The 21,600-nt window shown below is 44.7% G+C and overlaps 1 protein-coding gene across 19 annotated transcripts in view; it reads left to right on the forward strand.

Annotated features, from left to right (window-relative positions):
* The first annotated feature begins 609 nt into the window (after positions 1–609).
* LRRFIP1 (LRR binding FLII interacting protein 1) overlaps positions 610–21,600 on the forward strand; it is a 102,338-nt gene continuing 81,347 nt past the window's right edge. For 8 of the 19 annotated variants that reach the window (XM_081015820.1, XM_081015833.1, XM_081015822.1 and 5 more), the window contains exon 1: positions 613–805. In XM_081015820.1, the coding sequence (XP_080871946.1) occupies positions 680–805 (126 nt within the window). In that variant the 5' untranslated portion in view covers positions 613–679. Of the gene's footprint in view, positions 806–21,600 lie in introns of all 19 variants that reach the window. The other 11 variants (XM_081015834.1, XM_081015837.1, XM_081015836.1 and 8 more) reach the window with 4 other exon arrangements.

Consider the following 21,600-nt stretch of genomic DNA (forward strand, 5'->3'; position numbering starts at 1 on the left):
TGATAGAGGCAAATATTTTCTTAGAACAAGGTTAAACATTTTTGCCTGTGATCAGAGATATTTTTGGATTTCAGCTTCCAAACCTTTTATGGAGGCAAAACTAAGAAGTGCGTGTGATATTTTGAAGTATTCAATGGCCTGAAATAAATGCCTAAGAAGCATATTCTAAAGATTTCAGCATACTAGGCCCAAGCGGGACTCTATCTGTTCATACTTCTAGTAATTTATGAGGCATTTTCGAATGGCGGACTCCGAGCGAGCAGTCCCTCTTGAGGGAGCTCTCTTTATTCTCTCTTTTACAGAGGGGGAGAGAAGGTGGCCAGGCGGCGGCTGAGGGGTCTTCCTTTCTGTTCTCTTGACATTCCCTGGCGGGCTTCGGTTCCTGAGGGGGAGAGCGGAGGCTTCCCTGGGCGCGGGGCTTTCGTGGGGGCGCCCCCTGGGCGGGAGGCCCGCTGCCCCACAGCCGAGCCCTTTCTGAGGGGACTTCGCCGGGCCTTGGGCGCCGGGCTCCTCCCTCCCTCCCTCCCTCCCGCGCTCGGCCCCGCCCCCTGCGGAGAGCCCTCGGCCCGCCCCCGCCCGCCTCCCGTGCGCGCATGCGCGGGCTGCCCCAGCCGCCGCCGCCTTCTCCTCACGCCGGAGGCGCCTGCGAGGAGAGGGAGGGAGGCGGGCAGGCAGCGCCATGGAGCTGGTCGGGGCGCAGCAGCAGCCGCAGCAGGCGGCGGGCCTGGCCGGGAGGAAGAGGCAGCCCAACCGCGAGAGGCCCGCCGCGGCCGAGGACGACGCCCTCAACCAGATCGCCCGCGAGGTGAGCGGCGGCGGGGGGGGCGGGGGCGCCTCTCGCCTCTTTCCGCTCTTCTTCCTCCTCCTCCTCCCCGGGCGGGGGGGCGGGGCTGTCACCTCGGCCCCTCCCCTTTGACGTGGGAGCTGTCAGGTGCCGCCCCCCCCTTTCTCCCCTCCCTCCCATCAACTTCCGGGAGGCCGTTGGGGGCGGGGCGGGGGTCCAGCCCATTTGCGACCCCGGCAGAAGAAGGGTTAATAAGCTCATGCATATCCCCTTAATGTGCCCCCCCCTAAAATGTTCAATAAAGTTTGTAAACACAAAGTATTGTCTTCCAAGACAAAACCGTTTATCTTAATGGCAGGGTTTGAATGAAAGGCAGCCGTCTCCTGTGCCTGGATCCATGACTGGTGTACACACAAAGATTTGTATATTTTGTTTTATTTTGAGTGCTGCATTTATACTGCACCTTTTCCCTTTCCCGCAGCTCAAGAGGTCATGCCGGGTTCTTCGCTCCCCTCTGCTCCAGCAGTCCCCACAACAGCCCTGAGAGGCAGCTTGGGCCTTGCCCCATGGTCACCAGGGAGCTCCAAGACCAAGGGCGGATTTGAGCCCTGGTCTTTCTCCTGCACTCCAGCCACTACGCCACACTGGCTCTCTGATTTGATTAGGATAGTCACCAGCCATTCTTCTTGTAGTTTGTTTATCTATTTATTGCAATTAGATCTCACATTTTCTCCAAAAAGATGAAGGAAGGCTTAACTTTTTATGTATTTGGGTTCTGTGTGTTGCTTCTTACGTTCCATGGCCTCTGGACCCTGCTACTTATTTACCTTTCCCTCTTTCTCTCTGTACCTTTTGGTATTATAATATATGATCTGCCAACTGGTTATAAGGCTTCATAGTTCTCATAAAGGAAGCTGTAGCCCAGAAACACCACAGCAAACACGTTGGTCTTTAAAACATGTTTCATATACCTATAAATTCTTTCTCTCATAGGCTTTTATTGGTTCCTCTAACTTAAGGTGCTAAAGACCAGGAAAGAGGCGAGAGCTTCTGAAGTATTGTTTTGGCTGTTACTTCTTTAACAGAAGTTTGATCTTTAGGAGGTGATCTTGTTCTGCACTGTGAGCTTTGCTCACTCTTTTCTGTACTGTTCTGCGGCAACAACTTTTTGGGTGAGTTAAGTAACCTCAGGAGGGAAGTGGAAGATGAGGAAGTTGATATCTGTACTGACTCTGGTGAGATGCTTGTCCTTTTTAAACTAAAAAAAATTGCAAGTACCAAGCCCTCCAGATGGTTTAGGTCAGGGGTTGGCAAAGTTTTTGTGGCTTGGGCCTGTTCACAGTCCTGCAGATGCCGCAGTGGGCCAGAGTGCGCGAACACGCACGCATGCGCAAACACTATTTCCGGCGCAGAGGAGGCGTGCACAGCTTTCCATTGGCTGCAGGAGCTTCCAAGTGGGCGGCAGGGTTAAACAACCCCCATGGGCCACTTGTGGCCCATGGGCCTTAGGTTGCTGATCCCTGGTGGTTTCCCTCCTCCCCACCCCTTTGTACATACTGTTGCTGTGTGAAGGAGAAAAGGAGAGAGAACTTCCTTTTCTGACATGTTCCCAAAGATGGTTAAACCTATATCCTTCTAACAGACTGCCCTAGCATACTGACTGGCCAGCTTGATTTTTGTGTGTCTCCATCTTTTGAGCAACATTTTAACATTACAAAATGCATTGTTACAACATGTAACAATACAGGCAGGAAAACAATCCTTTGTAACTCTTCTCTGTTGCGTGCCATTGCCTGTAACTTTTATGTTCTTGCGAAACTCTTTAGACTTGAGTTTATGTTCAGACTGTAGTTTTAGGATATAGGAATTTTGTTAAGGAAGGGCAAAAGATTTTCCAGGTACAATGGATTTTGTTAGTAAAATGTGTTGAGGGTATGTTGGTGAAAACTATGGAAACAAAGCAGCTTTTGTGTATCTAGATAGTTTATTCATTATTCAATCTCGTATATTTGAGAGTTTCAAGGTAAGGCATATGGCTATGCTCCTATTTTTATATTGTTGAATTGTGTGCTTTAGTTTGCCTGCAAATCTGGATCAAACATTGATTTTGCATATTGGTTTGTAGAAAATCTATACTTCATTCAATGCATAGCTTTCTAGATTTGGACAGAATAGCAGTCTATTGTTTGATAGAAGGCACAAATGAAAGCTCCATATACGTGGAGAAAAAGGGAGTGTAAAGGCTGCTTGTAATATAAAATAAACAACAATGGCTTCTCTAACTACAGCCAGTGAAGCCTTATTTCTATGATACTGAGCAGGTTTGGATAATGTACAAATGCTTCATAAAGGTGAAAATACGTGCTTTAAAAACCCTGGCATGTCATGTAACAGGTGATTGATTCAGGGCACACAGTTAGATCTCTCCCCACCGCCACTTGTGGCTGTACTCCCTTGAGAGAGTTTCCAGTTTCCATCTATCTTGAGCAAGTGTAATAGTAGCTGTAGCAAAGCAGGGATGAGCTGAATGCATTGTTCCCAAGCTTAGTTGCTGTCTGTCGGAAAGTGAAAGTTCAGATAGTACTAGCGCAGTGTAACATGTAGACATGATCTCAAATAATTAAAAATTCTTACCATTCAAAATGACCAAAATATTTATAACTCATCTTTTAACAAATAGTATCCAGAACAGCTAACAAAAAAGCTCAAAACAATAAAATGCATTAGTACAGTACTTTTACTAAAATACAAAATAAAACAACAATGAAATAGTAATCTAAAAGATGTTCTATATTGCCTCCCTCTTGAAATGCTCATCCAAAAAAACCTGATTTAACTTGCTACTGAAAGGAACTATTTCCTAGTAAGCATACCATATGAATCTTATCCTGAAAAACTTAAGTTAGGAACATAGGATGCTGCTTTATGTTGAGTTAGACAACTGTCCCATCTGGCTCAATATTGCCTACACAAACTGGCAGTAGCTTCCCAGGGTTTCTGGCAGGGTTCTATCCCAGCCTTTCCCAAAGGTGCCATGAGTTGAACCTGACCTTGTGCATGCAAAGCTGCTGTTTTACCACTGAGCGATGGCCCTTCCTCAAACTCGTAAGCTGTCTGAACAGTTCTCATAATGCTAAATCTTCCCCAACTTTGTGCACATGAGATGTTTTAGAATACACCTCCCATCAGCCTCAGCTAGCATGGCCATTGGTTAAGGATGATGGGAATTGTAGTCCGCAACATCTGAAGGGTACCGTGGGGGCTTAGTGCTATGTGAAATGGCCTTGCATTTGTTCATTGCCCCTGCTCTCATCTCTCCTCTGGCACAGCTGTTGAGAAGGAAAGTGGAAACATGCATTTTCAAGTACCTATAGAGTTGGTTAAATCAAAACAGGAAAGAAATGAAGTTAGTTTTAACAACTGTTTGTCTGAACAAGCAGAGTTCAAACCATGTTCTATGATCCTGGCTTGTTAGGATAAACTATAATTAAATTAATCAAATTGATTAAAAGTTAAAACAATGCTCTGCAGCTGGTTGGAAACAGAAGTAGATGCTTTCTGTCCTCTTCTTTGCGGCTGGAGGGAGGGGGCAGGATTGTGGCTTGGGGCTGCATCTGAACCCGGCCACAGCTGAGCCGTATAGCAGCTTATGTAGGGTTAAGCCAGTTTGTATAGACTGCAGACAAACGACTGCATTCGGATGTAAAGCTAAACCATGGTATGTTTAGATCAACTCTTGTTTTGTTCATGTGCATGAACTGAATTATGGTTTGTTTGGTCAACAAACCATAATCTAAAACCATTGTTTGAACTTGGCTTGTGAATCTGCTTGAGCTAACTGTAGTTTATTTTTGATGGTTTGGCATCCTGACTTAATCTAGTGTGCTCCGTTGCTCAATTCTTACTTCCTGCCTGACTGCAGAGACATGAGGGGAAATTACCTCAAAAGCAAAACAGCTCACATGGCAAGGACTAGTCATGCTTCCACAGACCTCAAGCCTGCCCCACTTTGCCTTGCAAAAGACTCCTATCCCCACTCACCTCCTCAGTGAGAAGGTTTCCTTACCCATTTTGGCTGGCATTTGGAAAAAGATTAAAGGGTGTGTCTGCCCTCTTATCCATATCTCACAATGTTAAATAACTACTTGCTCAGTCCTCACTGGGCTGTTTCTGGTGAATTTTTCTTTTACTCCTTCAGGGTTTTTGTGTGTGTTTCTTTGTATTTCTGCAAATCTTGAGGTTTTTCCAAGCCTTCTCTCTGGCTCTGTAAGGATAGGCAGCCATTAAATCAATCAGTTCACGTTAGGATATGTGATGCCAACAGATGCAGTTGCACAGTATGATCCAAAAATGTCTCCCAAACACAGCCCCTCTGGCCTGTGTCCTTACACCCCCCATTCAATTCTATATCCTGAATATGCAAGTTATTGCTTAACACCTATTCTTCTGCTTGGCCAGGACTGACAATTTAGTAGTATACAGGGTGCCCCAAAAGTAGGTATACAATGCATACATACCTATTCTTATTTACTGATATTGTGACTTCCTAATGAAACATGGAAGGTCATGAGCCTACCAATAGTATTTTCTTTGCTTTATAGAAATGCTTGATACCCCACTGCTCATACTTAAAGGCCAGAGTAGAAGCATAAGAAACCAAGGTTTTGTATGAATATGAAGAATAATTTCTAATAGACCTTGGTTAACCAAGGTCTTTAGTGCATACATAATATACAGGGCCATAAGTATGATTACTGGAAGATCTTGATCCAGTGTCCTATTTTTAATCTAATTTAGTACTGTGTGATGTTTGTAGCAGTACATACTTTACCTTTATACTGAAATGTGCAATGGACTGTTTTCTTTAACCAAAGTGGCGTGGCTCATGGGGTTGCAGAAGGGCCCTTCCCCTTTCTAGGTTTGTCTCCAGAACTAACTGCTTTGTAACATCTGAAGTGTTTATGTGAACAATTTCCCATTCTTCCAGTTGTTTATATACCACTTTTTAAATGCTTGATGGAGGCCAATAAATGTCAGGTAGTTTATTTGTTTCTGAGCTTGGTATGTCTTGCCTCTACAGGATGTGAGAGCAGTTTTTAAAAGGAAATCAGTGTGAACAAATAAAAGGAAACTGTACAAATTACTCATGTTGCATAAAGTCAAGTTCCTACACAATACTAAGAAATTGCACTTAGTGCGGGAATCATAATTTTAAAAAAATATATTTTTATTAAAGATTTACTGGTTTACAAAAGTATACGCAATGTTTCTTTTTTTAAGTTACATTTTCTACAGATCAGTTTCATTTTTTGAGACATTAGTATTACATTAGGAAGAAAAGGGGGAAAGAAGTGGAGGGGGAATGGTGAGTGGGGTGGGGGGGGTCAATGCTTCTATGTGTGGGGTTTTGTGTCAGCATCACTTGTGTAGGTTTTCTTTACTATTCGCTCGTATTCCTTTGGTGGTGAGAGGAGTTGGGGTTGGCCTAGGGTGTGGTTGGTTGTCTTTGATTGGGTGTAGTGAAACTTGTTTTCATGTGTGAGTGGGGAGTGTGTGTGTGCTTGGATCAGGTTAGCCAGATTGATTCAAATGCTATTGTTAATCAGGCTGCCGATAACAGGAAAAAATACTTCTCAACCTTTTGACTAAGACCAAGTGTGGAAAAGAAGTATTAAAAAACCTACCAGCTGTTGTTTGGAACTAACAGCCAGTGAGTGTGTGAATGACTTGTGGGCCATAGTAATAAATAAGTTTCTTTTTCTTTTGGGCAGGGCTATTGTCTCTTCCTCCAAGGCTTTTATTAGTAATATACACAGTTATGCATTTATATTGTTGCCTAATCTCTTCATCTCCACCCTTGCCACAATATCATGCGCCATCACGGAAGGGATATGTTACACTTTTTGAGGCTTGGTTCATTCTCTTACTATGCACAAAACACATCTGTTCTGCATGGAAGTGTGGGTGCAGTGCAGTTAAGTAATATCGTTTTCAGCATTCTCTTCTTTGCTTACTTAAGACCACATTCTGCCTATTGAATGGATACAATAAGCCGTAGGTGCTGGAGAAGTAAAAGTTGTTGTCTTTGTCTTCAAATATTGCTTACTCCTGGGATGCTGGTAATGATGGTGGTGCTGTTGTTGCTGTTTATAAAATGCTCTTCCTCCTGAAGAAGCTCAGGGCAGCAAACACATCCAGAATAATAGGATTTAGGGCTGAATTATAGACCTGCTGGTATAGGGCTGTATGTAAATTTATAAAATAATAAAATAATAATGTTCCCAAAGCTCTCAGATAGGCCTGGTTTACCCAAGCATGAGTTGGTAGAATGGATTGCACAACTTCTGAGACTGCAGGTGGCGCTGAGCCTCTTGGGCTTGCCACTCGGAAGGGGTGAGCTCCCATTGCTTTGTCCCAGCTTCTGCCAACCTAGCAGTTCAAAAGCACGACAGTGCAAGTAGATAAATAGGTACCGCTGTGGCGGGAAGGTAAACGGCATATCTGTGCACTCTGGCTTCTATCACAGTGTCCTGTTGCGCCAGAAGTGGTTTAGTCATGCTGGCCACATGACCCAGAAAGCTGTCTGTGGACAAATGCCGGCTCCCTCAGCCTGAAAGTGGAGATGAGCCCCATAGTCGCCTTTGACTGGACTTCTCCATCCAGGGGTCCTTTACCTTTTTACCTGCAGGTGGTGGGTCATATCTTGAATGCTTCCTCTAGTTAAATATTCTTTGCAAATTTTCTAGATACAATGTAGGCAGAAACCCAGTTCTAGAAACTTTCTTCATGATGTGATTTTTCTTCCTTGGTGGTTCATATATTTTCACCAGTGGTATTCTACCTGTAGGCTGAAGTGGCATTGTCCATTCTGCCATCTCATCCCACTGATAATAATAATAATAATAATAATAATAATAATAATAATAATTTATTACTTATACCCCACCTATCTGGCCGGGTCTCCCCAGCCACTCTGGGCGGCTCCCAACAGAATATTAGTAAAGGTAAAGGGACCCCTGACCATTAGGTCCAGTCCGACCTAGGTGGCCGACTCTGGGGTTGCAGCGCTCATCTCGCTTTATTGGCCGAGGGAGCCGGCGTACAGCTTCCGGGTCATGTGGCCAGCATGACTAAGCCGCTTCTGGTGAACCAGAGCAGCACACGGAAATGCCATTTACCTTCCCGCCGGAGTGGTACCTATTTATCTACTTGCACTTAAACCACAGAGCCTAGAACTTGCCAATCAGAAGGTCGGTGGTTTGAATCCCCGCGACGGGGTGAGCTGCCGTTGCTCGGTCCGAGCTCCTGCCAACAGAATATTAAAAACACGATAAAACATGAAACATTCCCTAAGTAGGGCTGCTTTCAGATGTCTTCTAAAAGTCAGATAGTTGTTTATTTCCTTGACATTTGATTGGAGGGCATTCCACAGGGCAGGCGCTACTACCGAGAAGGCCCTCTGCCTGGTTCCCTGTAACCTCATTTCTTGCAGTGAGGGAACTACCAGAAGACCCTCGGAGCTGGACCTCAGTGTCTGGGCTCAATGATGGGGGTGGAGATGTTCCTTCAAGTATACTGGGCCAAGGCCATTTAGGGCTTTAAAGGTCAGCACCAACACTTTGAATTATGCTTGGAAACGTACTGGGAGCCAATGTAGGTCTTTCAGGACCGGTGTTATATGGTCTTGGCGGCCACTCCCAGTCAAGCTGCCGCATTCTGGATTAGTTGTAGTTTCCTGGTCACCTTCAAAGGTAGTCCCACGTAGAGCGCATTGCAGTAGTTCAAGCGGGAGATAACTAGAGCATGCACCACTCTGGCGAGACAGTCTGCGGGCAGGGAGGGTCTCAGCCTGCGTACCAGATGGAGCTGGTAGACAGCTGCCCTGAACACAGAATTGACCTGTGCCTCCATGGACAATTGTGAGTCCAAAATGACTCCCAGGCTATGCACCTGGTCCTTCAGAGGCACAGTTACCCCATTCAGGACCAGGGAGTCCTCCACACCTACCTGTCCCATCCCCCCAAAACAGTACTTCTGTCTTGTCAGGATTCAACCTCAATCTGTTAGCCACCATCCAATCTGTTAGCTGCGATATGTAGACTTGACCTTACTGTTTCAGCATTCTGTACTTAAAAGCTTGGGCTTTGCATCCTTCTGCAGTAAGGATTATGAGTCTCTTGTTCAACCACTCTGTGCCAGAGTGTGCCACTCTGAAAATGTATTCTTAGCTACTGTCCTCAGGTCCTGTCTGAACATCTTTGTTATACACAATTAACCTTGTCTTTCATGCTCTCTTTGCTTTATGCAGACATCTGGCCATGTCTGGGGGGCATGCAACAGCTCTTTTTTGATATGACTTGTATGATGTCCAATGTTATACTAAAGTGGCAGTTTTTTGTATTATACTTGGCTGATTAAAGCTGTGCTGTACCCCAAGCGGCATGCAACAAATACATTACATTATAGGTGAATGCCGTGTTTAGGAAGATTAGTTTTGGAGTGTAAGATGATACATTTAACACCTGTCCAGAGGTTCAGTTTCAACAGGAACTGTTTTTGCTCCACAAATTTCATCTGTTTCATAATGTGAATTGTCTAACTTAAAGTTTTTGCCCTCAATTCCACAAAACTATTCCTAGAGTGTCAGAAAGAAAGAAAGTAAGAAAGAAAGAGTGCTTGTTTCTGCCAGAGGTAGAGCAGCAGCCTGACAAGCACAGTATATAATCTGTGCTAGATGGACATGGTAACAGAATCTTAAAATAGCTCTCTGAAATAGCAGCTGCTGTCTGTTTTCTCTTAAACTTCTTTTATGAGAATGGTGGCTACCGGCAACAGGGCATTAAAGAGAATTTACCTAAAAGATAATGCTTAAGTCTTCAGTCCTTTTTATCACAAATGCTAAAAACTGGGTCAGAGAGAGAATGAATACCGTTGGCATTCTGACTTGGGCCACTCATAGTTGTTGCTTCATGTGAAACCGAAATGGACTAAAGAAGTCCCTCTGGCATGAATATCTGGCTTTGGTAATGGCATAATCGGACATAGACAGATACACCCAGATTTGTTTCTGGGCCACTTGATTATGATGCTTTCATTCATTCATTCATTTTCCTAAAACGTATTGTGTGTGTAAAAGTAACCCTAATTCGGATGCATTTCCCACTCAAATGTTCTCGCTTAGGATGCTGATTGAGATATTTTGACAGGCCAGCTCTCAATAACTTTTCTTGCTTCTCCTACTGAAATACCGGCAACAGTTTCAATAAAGATACTGGTGCTGTACACTATAGCTATTGGGATGTAAACCAGAAAAAGATGTATTGGGTTTCTTCCTTTTGCTAAAGAGGAATTTAAGTGCTTTGTATACATATAAGGATAATTTTATTTTAAAACTTTCCTATTTCAAGTTCTCCACCATTTGAAGAGGACTTTCAAACATTGGGGGGAATAATAATAATAATAATAATAATAATTTTATTATTTATACCCCTCCCATCTGGCTGGGTTTCCCCAGCCACTGTGGGCTGCTCCCAACCAAATATTAAAAACACAATACAGCATTAAACAGACTTCAGCACAGCTAGAAATATCAGACTCTGAAATTCCTTTTAAAAATGTAGTTTCCTTATGATACCCTGACATAATGTTTGGAGTTCCAGATTAATTTTTGCATTCTTAGTATTTCATGTGCTTTACTGATAATCCAATGTTTGTGTGCATTGGGCCATAGTATAGCCTTTGAACCTTGTTGAGGTGAGACATTCATTCCCAGAAATACTGAACAAGTTACCAGAAGCTATTAGAAGTTACTGGAAGTTACCAGAAGCTGCTGAAGTACTGGTTTGTTTACTGCAGATACAAGGTCAACACTAGGGCTGGGCGATATCTGGTTTTCAACATCATGATATATCACCAGCTAAACATCGCAAATATACCAATATATCACAGTGTCTGAAAAACTGAACTATATATGGTGGGCATGAAGATTCTGCGTGCGGGTGGTAAAAGGAGCAGCCATGAACATCCGGGAGAAGGAGCAGGCAGTCCTGGATGGGTGGGGGGTGGAGGCAGGGGCTTTGCGTCCCCAATTACTGCCCAAGGTGGGGCAGGTGCATGCCAGGCAACTGCAGCATCTCAGAGGGGTAGCGCCACCACCTCTTTGAAGGGGTGATCCAGCAGGGGTGTGTGCTCAGTGCGTCTTTTCATGCAGGGAAGTGCTCTCGCAAGTTCTTCTGCCACTTGCCCTCCCCCCCACCCCCCAAAAAGATGGGGTTTGCCGAGATAGAGACGCTGTCCTGACATCTTCTCACAGTCACACAGAGGCTCCAGTCATGTGGGACTTGCCTGTTCGCTGCTCACCTGCCTGCCCGTTAAGTGCCAGGCGCTTCCAGTGCCGCCACCAGCCATGAATGTGAGGAGAGTGGCCAGCATCTCCGCCCAGCTGGAGGAAGCCACGGGCACTAGGGCTGCCAGCGCAGCATGGGGGCTTTCCAGTCCGGGTTGGAGGCAGGTGAGGGTGGGGCACAGAGAGTGCTGTTCAACTTCTGCACTCGCCCAGCCCTTGCCACAGGAGTCAGGCAGGGATCTCTGCAGGGGGGTGGCTGGTTCGCCCCCCCCCATTGCGCGCCATGGGCAACAGCCCCCCTAGGGCATACAGGAGAAGGAGCAAGCAGTCTTGGATGTTTCTTGGGCTGAGATAAATCGCAGCGAAGTAGCTAGAGCAGGGAGAGGAACTGCGCACAGGGACTGGACTGCTCAAATTGCTGGCAGTTATACTGCCCCCTGGTGTTTTGAACGATATATTGCAAGGTCAAATTTAATGACCTTTAATTTAATGTAGACTTCATGCTGGGAATGAATGATATAGCGATAAATCACATAGACCTAGTCAACACCGTGAGAACTGTTCCCACACATGCACAGCTTCTAGACTGAACTGAGAGATTGTTTAGTCTGAACTCAACTCTTGAACTGTAAGGATGTGATCAGGAGAGGGGAGGCCTTGCAGCTATCTAGGGCAAGGCCTGCAACCTTTTAAGTGTACATCAGTCAGGGCACTGATAGAAGCTTGTTTTCCTGTATAGTTCTGTAACTGTTATGCTCAAACCAACAGTAAATGAATTTCTGTATGTACTGGATTGTTTCCTGTGATTGATTACTCCATGCCTGACTTTGGAACTCCTACACATTGAAGACTGTGTGTGTTTACTCTGCTAATTAGGTGTCTGGTAGCTGGAAAGGTGCTGGACCATAGCTGTCAACTTACAGATTTGAAAATAAGGGACCAGCAGCCTTGAAAATAAGGGACCTGCAGCCTCACCTGTTCCAGGCACTCCAGTCTTCCTGTCCTCCTGCAGTCTGGTGAAACTCATTCTGGTAGCTTCGAGAACACTGTCCAACCAACTTTGTAACCAGAGGTTCAACTGAATAGAATCTGAATCACATGCACCACAAGGCCTATGCAGCCTCAACTTAAGATGGCTCCCCGGCCTGGCTTTGCACTGCAAAGTTTGCAGCAGCACGTGCAACAAAATGGCGCCCAGCATTCAAAAACCTCCTCAGCTTGCATTAACTAGCCACACACAAGGCATGCAAGATCCACCCCCCAGTCGTTCTTAGACTTCTTATTGGGTGAGCAACATAGCCAAGCAACACAGTTGGAGCCTCCCTCCTCCCTGGCCGGCAGGGAGGGAGGGAGGGAGAGGAGCTGCTTCCTTTGAAATTTAAGGGACATCATTTAAGGGACATTTAAGGGACATCCATCAATAAGGGACAGCAGCGGGACATGGCGCAGGAATAAGGGACTCTCCCTTCAAATAAGGGACACTTGACAGCTATGTGCTGGACCCAAAGAAAGGAGTTTTTGGTTGAAAAAACTCTTAACAGGTGGTTTGGCTGCAAGCACAAACCCCAACAAGCCTGGAGGTGATGTATAGCTATATCTTCCAGTAACTTAAAAAACAGGCATTTAAAGCAAGTTTTTTGAGTGTATGGTTAGATTTAAATGATTTTATCTTAAATGTATCTTTTTAACCTTACTACATACCACTTAAGAGTCTATGACATCAAGTGGGGCTGGATGATACTTCTATTTATTGTCCCAATAAATAAACTGGTATGGTGTTCACATCACGCTACCGGTTTCAGACTTTTTGAGCTGCTGATAGAGTGCAGCTCCCAAGCCACCACAATGTATTGGCAACTCAAATTGCCTTTGCCCAAGTGGGTGGGCTGCACCTTTTCTCTTGGCATGGTTGGTCGCTCCAGGAGGTAAGATGGAGCTGGCCCATTCAGGCAAAGGCAGACAGATGTCCAGAGCTTGAGAACATGCTTCTCACACTCCATGTGCTTGGCTGCCACCAGCCTGCCTTCATTTGGGGGGGGGCTGTGTCTTTCCTCCCAGAGTGACCAACTACCCCAAGAGCAAAGAGAGGCAGCTCATCCGTTTGGGCGAAGACAGGCAGACACCTTTGAGGGAGCCCCAATGCCTCTTCAGCTCACATGCGTCCAGGCCAGCTCATGTGTAAGCCCGAGGGACATCACAGGCTGAGCGGTTCAAGAAAGCCCCGATGCCCCTCTCATGGCTCAGTCACCATGTAAGGCTGAGCAATCAGCTGCTTCTTCTTCTCCTAAGATGTGGAGGAAGAAACAGCTGAAATACATACCAGAAATCAGCATATATCAGCATATTGTGGTGTTTAGCTGCTGATATACAATGATGTTGAAAACTAGATATTGCCCAGCCCTAGGGTAAAGCAGCATATAAATGGTTTAAATAAACAAATGAACTTGTCTGGGCCCACCTTTAAAACTATTTGGATCAAGCATGTAATCCTTGGACCTCATCCAGTCCATTATACTGTATTATTTATAAAACTATATCTGCACCACTTTTTCTTCTCAAAACTTCCACGACTTTTGTTTAGACTTTGTCATCTGAACTGCTTCATTGCCCCCTGCTCCCTAGTAAACCAAGAGGCTAGAAGGACTTTTTCCATGGGAAAGGGAGCTTAGGTCTGATTGTGTTTACCACACAATACATCTGTGCATCCCACAGAGTGACCAGGACTTCACCATGAGAGTCCACATGCCAGCGGGAAATTTCCTAAGGGCTCTTGATTTGATATATACAAGGTGTGACGGGAAAGTAGAGTGAATCACCCCTGTATGTGATAATGGGAACTGCCGGATTCGCGGAGACACGTTCATCCATATCTCAGCTAACATATGCGCACGTGTCTTGGCATTTGTTGACAGGCCTACGTTCATGCAGTAGCGTTTAGTAGCTGTTAATAGTGCAGTGTGTTGTGATTGAAAATGGAGCAGAGAGTCAATATGAAATTCTGTTTCAAATTGGGTAAATTGGCATCGGAAATCCACGAAATGCTCACAATTGTGTACGGAGATGAAGCTGTAACTCGAAAGACAGCGTGTGAGTGGTTTAAGTGTTTCCGTGAAGGGCAGCAAACCATTGAAGATGACCCTTGAAATCGTTACCGAGTTGAAATCGTTACCCTCCATATTCTCCCAATCAGGCCTCACCGGATTTCTTTCTTTTTCCAAAACTGAAATCTGCACTGAAAGGGCACAGTTTTCCCAACATTTCACTCATCCAAGCTGCTGTGACGAGGGAACTTAAAGCCGTATGAAAAGAGGACTTATCCAGAAGTTTCCAACAGTTCTACAAATGTTGTCAATGGTGCATTATATCAGAGGGGGCCTATTTTGAAGGCCTGTAAGGTTGTATGTTAAAATATTTCTCGTTGTCCATTTTCTGTGATCATTCACTGAACTTTCTGGTCATACCTTGTATATTTGCATCCCATCTCTCCAGTAGTGTTGAGCTCAAAATGGCTTGAATGAACATTAAAAATTAGCAACAACAACAGCAACAACAACAATTTATTATTTATACCCCGCCCATCTGGCTGAGTTTCCCCAGCCACTCTGGGCGGCTCCCAATCAAATATTAAAAACAGTACAGCATTAAATATTAAAAACTTCCCTAGGGTGGGCGCCACTACCGAGAAGGCCCTCTGTCTGGTTCCCTGTAACCTCACTTCTCATAATGAGGGAACCACCAGAAGGCCCTCAGTGCTGGACCTCAGCGTCCGGGCTGAACGATGTGGGTGGAGACGCTCCTTCAGGTATACAGGACCGAGGCCATTTAGGGCTTTAAAGGTCAGCACCAACACTTTGAATTGTGCTCGGAAACGTACTGGGAGCAAGCATTAGAATCACTATACAGTAATCATATCATAAACACAAGAGTATAGAAATTAGGCAAAAAACAAACACATATTCATCAAAACAATTACTGCTATTCAGTGCAAACTCCCAATGATTCAAAATATCAGAATTCCTGAGCACCAACCTTATGCCTCTATGGGATGAGCTTCTTTACTCAGTGCAGCAGTATACTGCTAGCAGCAATATATTTTATAGTGTTTAGTCTCAACTTCTTTTTCATCCTCAGAGAAGTCGATCACTTCTGTGTGCAGCCGGTTCTAGAGGATTGTCTATAATGAGTTTTCTTCATGTGGGCTATTTAAGGTAACTTCATTCCACATGGGTTTATTCTTTCCTTGCAGGGACATGAGTCCCAGATAAAGAGCCACAATGCAAGAGCCATTGAGCTCTTGCCCTTTGGCTCACACCAAAAGGCTCACGTAGCATTTAAAGTTGCCTGGAGGGAAGAAGAACCCACAGCTCCCTGACTAGGGACTTATTGGGAAACCATCTGAACCCATCTGCTTCTTGGAGCAGATCATTCCAACAAGTCTACAACTCCTGCAACCTCTTTAACTAGTTAAAATTAAAAAGAAACATTAAATGTCACTGTGCTGATTGTCCCATATCATGAGCCGTGTTTGGGCATTCTGCTTGTGTGTAAGCCCCACATGCAAGCAGGGAGAGCAGTGATAAATGCATCAAGCTACACGCAGACCCATCAGCCTCCCCAGGCAAAGGTCTAAAATGGGGAGCCCCAGTTGTGTAGGCTTTTAAAACATATGGGAAGCCTCTGTGCATAGAAGGCTCCTCCGCTTCAAGCCATTTTTCACCCATGAGTTGGGTGGGTGATATAGGAGGTGGAGCATGACACATTCCTGCCCCCCTGCCCCGTCCCTGCTTGCATGTTGGTCTTGCACATAAGCAGAATGCTGATCTAGTTTAAACGTCTAGTGAAGAAAGATACTGATGCTGTAGGACGTGTTGTCAAATGAAGAGCAGTTCTGCAGGGAATGTATTGCTTTACTCTTCTCTTACCTGCACTGCTCAGTTGTTGCCGAGTTTGATTAAGGGAAGATGCCACTTTCAGCAATGTAGGGAATATCTCTTTCAATTCCCTCTCCCCTGGCTCTACTTACTGCATAGCTGAAGGTAGGCTTTTGGCTTGGCTGAAAGATTGCCTGAGATGGATCCATGAGTGAGTGCACATTCAGCTCTTGGGAGGCCGCTGCTTAGTGCAGACATTCTTCCATGCTTGCCTCAGCCTGGATGCCGTGACTCTCAGGTGACCAACTGGAGAGGCCTTTTAGCTGCCAAGTGCAGAGCAGAAATGAGGTGTAGGAAAATATCTGAAGCTGGATTCTCTTAAAACACGCACACTCTCTATATATAAATTGATCAAGAATCATGAGTGATCTAATATTGGAAGTAAACGGGCTTTTTAAAAGGCTTCTTCTGTTGGTAGTCCACGAATGATAACCCAGCAGCTGGGTGAACAGCTCTTGATCCACAAGAAAATTATGTCGGGGGCAGAGCTGAAGGTGAATAGGACCAGAGCCACCCCTCCTTTCTCTCTTTCTGAATGAGTGGAGGAAGGATAAAGAAATGAAAACTAGGGTCAACCAAGGGACGCTGGTGGTGCTGTGGGTTAAACCACAGAGCCTAGGACTTGCTGATCAGAAGGTCGGCGGTTCAAATCCCCGCGACGGGGTGAGCTCCCGTTGCTCAGTCCCTGCTCCTGCCAACCTAGCAGTTCGAAAGCACGTCAAAGTGCAAGTAGATAAATAGGTACCGCTCCGGCGGGAAGGTAAACGGCGTTTCCGTGCGCTGCTCTGGTTCGCCAGAAGCGGCTTATTCATGCTGGCCACATGATCCGGAAGCTGTACGCTGGCTCCCTTGGCCAGTAAAGCGAGATGAGCGCAGCAACCCCAGAGTCGGCCACGACTGGACCTAATGGTCAGAGGTCCCTTTACCTTTTAACAAAGAAACAAAAACAAAAAACTAGGGTCAACCTTTGAGAAGGTAAGGATGTGGTAGCAGAGGGTTGGTAGGAGCACAGCTGGGGAGGTACCCAAAACAGAGGGGGACAAATCAGTTTCCAGCCAGCCACAGGACTTTTGCCACTCAAGGGCAATGCTTCTGATGGGGATGGGGGGCAGCAAGCACTCCTTCCACCTTCTTGGGTCCCTCCTATTCTTCTTCACTCTCTCCTGCCCCATGGCTCAGCAAGGTTTGCCATCTTGATTTGCTTCTCTGTTTGCACCACTCCAGGCTCACCAAATAGCCTTATTTGGCCACAGCCCCCTGTGTCAATGCACAAACAGTAAGAGTGAGCCCACAGGATCCAGACAGATGAAATTAGATCAGAGCTTTTCAACCTTTTTGAGTCCTTGGCTCCCTTGACCAACTACATTCTTTCTGCGGCACCCCTGTGGGGCTCAGGAGCCCACTTATGTCACCTCTTGCCTGCAGAGCTGGCAGCCTCTCACCCTTTTTCAAACACCCTCCCTTGTGGAGTGTTCCCTCAGCCTCCTCCTCTCCCCTCTCCTTGGGAGTCCTCCAGGCAGCCGCTGCAGCCACCCATGGACTCTGAGCCACCTCATCTCCTGGCAAGCAGCACTCCCTGGCCAGCCCCAGAAGCACCATTCACCTGTGGAGCTTGTAGCCAGGGCTGGGGCAGCAAACAGCTGTGCAAGCCTTTGGGAAGCAGAGACACGGGAGCACTTCAGAGGAGGGAGGGAAGGCACCCTGGTTGAAACCCCTGAATTAGATAGATGAAGAGTACTCCTGGCACATTCTCAACTGGCTACTCAAAAAGATGCTGCGGGAATACCGTGTAATGTGGTTGCTTTGCCACGATGTATCTTGGTTCCATATGCCTAACAGCAAACTCAGTAGTTAAACAGTCTGCCTTCACCCTTGTATTATTGCCATGCAGTCTTTTGTGGAGCAAACTTTAATGGGGTCAGTCTGCGTGGGGAATCAAATTGAGACAGGAGAATAAGAGATAATTTACTTCTATTTCTCAAGTGTAAAACAGGAGGCTGGGCATGAAGTTTCCCACTATTGCGGAGTTCTCTTTTGCATTGCTTATTAGGTGCCCATCTTATTTTCTGACTTAGGATATTTAATAGGGCTGTCCAAAATGAGATTATTATTTTTTAAGTGTAAAATCCTGCCAGGACTTTGATGAATGGGCTTTATGAACAGGCATACAAATAGGACTGTCTCCCTGAAGTAAAAAAATAAAAATAAATTAAATTTATCAATGGATTTATTTTTAATGAGCTTTCTGGTGCATGGACCTCTGAATAACAGAGTTAAAAGAACATAAAGTCTTAAAAGAAATTACACCTATTAATCCATGGAAGCTCCTGCTCAGTTAGATGTTGTAATCCCATCCCACACGCACAAGCTGTCTAGTCTCTTCTGTTTCTTGAATTTGGCAACCTGATTGGCTGGATCATTCAGTATAGCTTGTGTGAGAGTTGCAATTTATTGAATTTTGACTGCACTATAGTTTTCATGGATCTGGCTGCTGGGTGACAGAATAACAGAAGACTTCATTTAAATAAAATGCCAGGGAAGCAATTAGAGTGGGTTGTGGAGTTCTGCCCATCTCAGGTGGTGGTTAGGTGAAGCAGGTAGGCTTTTTCTTAACGGTAAATAGCTAAGAATATAGAGCTATAAGGCTCAGGCATTAAGCAATAGCTCATCTATGTTGATTAAGCTGTAATTTAGAGGTTTTAGGAAGAAAAAGATACACAGAGTCATGCCTGAAATTTTTAATGGGTAGCATTATTTATCTGTAAATGTTCTGCACTATGTATTAACATTTGGAATGAGGGGTTGATTGATATTATGAAAACCATTTATTTCTTTTAGCTCTGTGGAAGACTGCACCATGATTGTAACAAGATAGGCTGAGCTGAAATTGTACACAATTTCTGAAGGAGCTAGAAGATAGTGCTGGTTAACATAACAGTTGAAAGGCAGCACAGCTAGTACTTCTAGTTGTGTTAGGTATAGTATGGTGCTCTGTAAGCTTCCTAGGGAATCTGGTTTGGGCATAAAGGCAAAGTTTAACATGATTAAATGGTAGACATTGGATGTGGCAATTGTGGTGGTATCTGTATAGATCCCAACTTGGTTTGGGGTCTGGTTGTCCCATTTTCCAAAAATAGTTACATTTGTCCCATTTTTCTAAAGCAGCTACATTTCTTTGTGTCTTTTCTTGTGTTGATAAACTGCAACCAGTATAAATCTGTACCTCTAAATTGCAGGCACTGTAAGTGTATACAGTGGTACCTTGGTTCTCGAACATCTCCGTTGATGAACGTTTCAGAACCTGAACACCGAAAACCCGGAAGTAAATGCTTCAGTTATCAAACGCTCCTCGGAAGTTGAGCAGCTTCCGCTGCGTGTTTTTCAATTTTCTCAATTGAATTTGCAGACAGTCCTTTGCGCCTCGGTTTTTGAATGTTTTGGAACTCAAACAATCATCTGGAACGGATTACGTTCGAGAACCAAGGTACCACTGTAGTTCCAATGATGGAATTCTCTTGATTTTTAACTAAAAGCTGAGGAAATTGGGCAAGGAATGAAATGTTTGCATTCCTGCTGTAACAAAAAAATTATTGACTGCTTTAATTAACCTAAGATCTTAATGTTTTTGTTATACATCTCAATTTCCCAGTGTTGGTTTACATGCTGTAGGGTTAATTGTGTTTTAAAACTAATGTTTCTTCAAGGACTCTAGGAAAATAAAACTAAAATTATTGATAGTTTTGCAACCCCCAGAGACAATGGGATGAATTGTCTTCTGTTGTAATGTAATGCCTGGTTTTCTGGGGGTTATGAATAGGGGGTATTCCATTTCTTATTGTTTATGTATTTATTTATTTACTTATCTTGACTTTTTGGACTTTTTGCCCATCACCTTCTTTTATGTCATCTGATTAGATCAAGGTTGGGGAACTTGTGGCCCTCCACATGTTGTTGAACTAGAACTCCTCTCAGCCTCAGCCAGAATGACCAATGATGGGAGTTGTAGTCTAGCAACACCAGGAGGGCTCCAGGTTCCCCATACCTGCATTAAATAATTATCTATCCCACTGACCTATTGGACTTTATATATTGCTTGGTTGTAGACACTTCTTCCGAAGTTGTTTGTATTGCCTAGTGCATGGGGAGCCAACATTGTGCCCTCCAGATGTTGATCGGCTCAAAGTCCCATCAGCCATGGCTAGCAGGGATAGTCATCAGGGATAATAGAAGTTATAGCCTCCAAAGATCTGTAGGACACTGCATTGGTTACCCCTTTCAAAGAAAGAGTACATCTTTCAAAGAAAAAGAAGAAGAAACTAGTTGCATCTAGATCTCTGTGTGCAGATTGAGTTACATTACTGGATTTATACTAAGTCAACTTAATTGCTACATTTCTCATAAGAATGGAAGACGAGCCCTGCTAGTTCAGACCAAAGACTTGTGCCGCCCTCACAGTGACTAACCAAATGCAACAGCAATTTCCTCCCTTGTATTCCCAGAAGCTGGTATTTCAAGGCATAGTTCCTCCAAAAGTGAACAAGTGAACTTTCTTCTTCATCTTTGGCAGTCACTTGTAGCTGAGTAAGATTGTCTTCCATGAATATGGTCTTAACAGTGAATTCGTAAGTGACTGTGGAGGCCACTTCTGGATCCACATGCCCTTCCACAGTGGGGATATAGTTTTCCAGGTGGGAGTTGATCATGGTGAGGGTTTGCCAAACATTTCTCCCTTTTGTCCCGAGTTTGTGCTTCTTCAAAGTCGAATATGCTTTTGGTAGAGGCTGTTATCCAGTTGGAGCACTTGCAGGCCAGTGTTTCCCAATTATCTGTGCTTATACTGCATTTTTAAAAAATTGCCTTGAAGAGAGTCTTTAAACCTCTTTTGTTGACCACCAGCATTACGCTTTCCATTTTTAAGTTCAGAATAGAGTAGTTGCTTTGGAAGACAATAATCAGGCATCCGAACAACACGACCAGTTCAACGAAGTTGATGTTGAAGAATCATTGCTTTGACATTGGTGGTCTTTGCTCCTTCCAGTACACTGGCATTAGTTCGCCTGTCTTCCCAAGTGATATGTAGAGCTTTTCGGAGATGCCGTTGATGGAATCTTTTGAGGAGGACCATTTATAAATGGTCCATGTTTCACAAGCCTACAGTAAGGTTGGTAGTACAATAGCTTTGTAAGCAAGCATTTTGGTTTCTTTGTGAATGTCCTCAAACACTCTGCCCTTCAATTGGGAGAAAGCTTCACTTGCTGAGCTCAGGCAATGCTGGATTTTGGCATCAATGTTGGCCCTTGTGGAAATACAACTGCCCAGGTAGGAAAAGTGATTGACACTTTCCAACTTTACACCATTGAGTTGGATTTGTGGTGCTGCAGAGGGATTGTTTTGTGCTTGTTGGTGCAGCACTTTGGTTTTATGAATGCTGAACGATAGACCAAGCTTTTCACAGGCTTCTGCGAAGATATTTAGGATGGTTTGGAGGTCATCCTCTGAGTGTGTACACACTACGTTGTCATCAGCATATTGAAGCTCTA

The sequence above is a fragment of the Podarcis pityusensis genome (genome assembly GCF_964106645.2).
Source record: "Podarcis pityusensis genome assembly, chromosome: 1".
Classification (NCBI taxonomy): domain Eukaryota; kingdom Metazoa; phylum Chordata; class Lepidosauria; order Squamata; family Lacertidae; genus Podarcis; species Podarcis pityusensis.